Source organism: Physeter macrocephalus, unplaced genomic scaffold (genome assembly GCF_002837175.3).
Source record: "Physeter macrocephalus isolate SW-GA unplaced genomic scaffold, ASM283717v5 random_1139, whole genome shotgun sequence".
In the NCBI taxonomy this organism is placed as follows: Eukaryota; Metazoa; Chordata; class Mammalia; order Artiodactyla; family Physeteridae; genus Physeter; species Physeter macrocephalus.
In genome coordinates this window covers 4,153-6,944 of record NW_021146464.1, presented here as the reverse complement: position 1 = coordinate 6,944, position 2,792 = coordinate 4,153, and the positions used below count along the sequence as shown (strand labels likewise).

At 48.4% G+C, this 2,792-nt stretch overlaps 1 protein-coding gene across 1 annotated transcript in view; it reads right to left on the bottom strand.

The window, feature by feature from the left end:
- LOC114485368 (serine protease HTRA1-like) overlaps positions 1–2,499 on the bottom strand; it is a 20,029-nt gene extending 17,530 nt beyond the window's left edge. The window contains exons 1-3 of the mRNA XM_028486687.1: positions 2,490–2,499; positions 917–1,190; positions 294–498 (exon numbers count right to left, since the gene is read on the bottom strand). Of these exons, the coding sequence (XP_028342488.1) occupies positions 294–498; positions 917–1,190; positions 2,490–2,499 (489 nt within the window). The remainder of the gene's footprint in view (positions 1–293; positions 499–916; positions 1,191–2,489) is intronic.
- Positions 2,500–2,792: the final 293 nt, after the last annotated feature.

Genomic DNA, 2,792 nt, shown 5'->3' with positions numbered 1-2,792 from the left:
GCTCCGCAACGGGAGAGGCCGCGGCGGAGGGAGGCCCGCATACCACCAAAAAAAAAAAAAAAAAAAAAAAAAAAAAAAAAAAGAAGCTTCCATGAGCTCCCTCCCCTCCCCCACCCCAGGTCACACTCAGCATCTCCTAAATGTTCTCCTTTGGTCCAGACTTGACTGGTTTGGTCCCGCTTCAGAATCTCATGAAATCAGGGAGCTCTGGTGCCTTTTGACCTCTCCAGATTTAGCCAAATGTCAGTCAAGGCACCTGAGAACTTGGTCCTGCAGGTGGGGAACACACTTACCTCGTGGTCAATTTTAATAAGTGCAATGTCGGCCTTCTCATCCACATCTTTGATTTTGGCCTCATACGTGGCGCCATTCTTCAGCTCAACTTTGACTCGGTGCTTGTTGGTCACCACGTGGGCGTTTGTCACAATCAGTCCATCTTCGGACACGATAAACCCAGACCCACTGGCCACAGGCACTTCCCTCTTAGAAAAAGGAAGCCTAGAAGCAAAAAAAGTACCTGGTTAAGGCTGAAACATCTTCAGATCAGCTCTGAGACACGCTGCTGAACTGATTCTGTAACAGCAGCACGCATCTAGCAATTGTTACTTGACACACTGGCTTTATTTAACTTTAAAAAATGGAACGTCAGACTAACTTCTATACGCTACGCATCCAAGCATTCCACTTAGAAAATATTCTTAGGGAATCTCTTCAGAACCAGAGGTTCTTAAAACATCTAGAAGGGTCAAGAATGTAGATTTAAGTAGTCAAACAGGAAAACATCCCAAGGGAGAAATGCTTATCTTCCTGTAAGACTATATTCAGTGACACTTTAAATAGCTCTGATGTTTTGCTAATGGCAGCGGTCTGGGTGGGAGCTTCGGAGGCCCTGGAACAAAAGGAAGGCTCTCTTTACTTGCGAAACAGTTCGATGTGAACCACAGCAGGAGCAATCTTCTCCACCACATCGGCGATAAAGTTGTATTTATGGCGCAAACTGTTGGGATCTTCCTGCCCTGAGAACAGAAACAAAGACGAGACGCTTAAAGATGCTGTGATCTGTGCTGTGGTCACCTGGAGAAAGATATAGGTTAGAAGAGCCAAAAAACCTGAAGGAGGGTGAGGACAAGAGCCCTTTGCAACTGGGCTCAGTTGCAAAGATCTTTCTGGCTCTTGAGGAAACACCCACACTCAGATAAGACGGCAGAACCCACCAAAGATGACCTCTTGGCTTGGCTTCCTTGCTCTCAAGAACTTCACCTCGAAAATGTTGAACCAGAGGCACCAGCAGATACCCGGGCCTCCTACATTATTCCAAAGAGTTGGTCGCCCGAGGGTCACCTTGACATGGCACCGTCCACCAGTGTCCCTTCCCCAACTCCCGCAGCACCACACAGCAGCCCTTCTCAGCACACCGCCGCTGTCGAGGGGAGGGCTGAGGCTGTTTTTGACAAGACGCCCATCAAATGTTATAGATTTAAAAGGCTACTATGAAAAAGCATTAAGGCAAAGGCACAGATGGTGTCTTTCCCGCTGTCTGTCCCCAGAGCAGCTTCCCAGCACATCTTAAGCACTCACTCCATTTCCCCGACCCCAGGACATCCCAGGCCAAAAGACACAAGAGATGCCTTGATTCTGTTGGGAAAAAAAAAGAGAAAATCGAATGACCATAATTCTCTCTATAAACATATGCACTGTAATTAGGGAACCCCCGTATGGTGGGCATTTGCAAAGCTCCTTTCAGACAAAGCTATCAGTCACAAACCTGATGAAGGTCTCCCAGCAAGGAAAAAAGTTAGTTACCACCAGCCCGATGTGCACACCCATGGCCTCTGACTCAGAAAAGAGCCCCTGGAGACTCAGGGGCTGGGAGCCCCCATTCCCTGGGCCACCTGCTGATACCCCTGAACAAGTCTCTCTGCTTGAACAGCAGAGGAGGCTCCAGGCCAGTCTGCAGCCAAGAGCCCCCGCACCCCTTCCTTTCCCTCCTCTCCGCCTCGGCCCCTGGGTCGAGCTCAGGGCTGCACCCAGCAGCTCTGCCAGCCCCGCTGCCACCTGGCCCCATGCAGGAACTCACAGGGAGCTTCCAGAAACCTTCCCAGAAATTTGACGGAGAAATCTTATGCCTCTTGCATCTAAAAATTTTAAATTGGGGCTGATATTTTGTGTCTTTTTAAACTATATTTTGGTAGTAATTCATTTTTAGCATATTTTACAAAAGTAATGATCCATGATGAGTAGGAAATAAAAGGAAAAGGACCCTGACCTTTCACCACAGATGGTCTGAGCAGCACTGGTCTACCTCCCTCACCATTCACACAGGGGGATTCGCAAGGAGGCTGAAGTTTAAAAGGAAACGACAGGCCTGCAAAACCGCCCCTCGCTAACCAAAGGGCCTGTGCCCCCAACACACACACACACGCACACACACACACACACCCCTACACTTACACACTCATGAATATATGCTCACACACAAACACACTCACTCTCACACATGATCGTACACACATATACATATACTCACATGTACACACACAAACACATCCACACACATACGCACATACTCACATAACGCATGCACACACGCTCTTACATACAGACTCTGACTCCCACCAAAACATGTTCGTATACCCACACGCTCTTACACTCACACACATACATACAGTCACACAGCTACACTCGTATACACAGATACATACACTCATACACACAAACACACCCCTCTGTGCCAGGGGTATAGCCGTTCTCCAGGCGCCGGGCTGTGAAAGCTGTGACATTCTCAAGTCTTC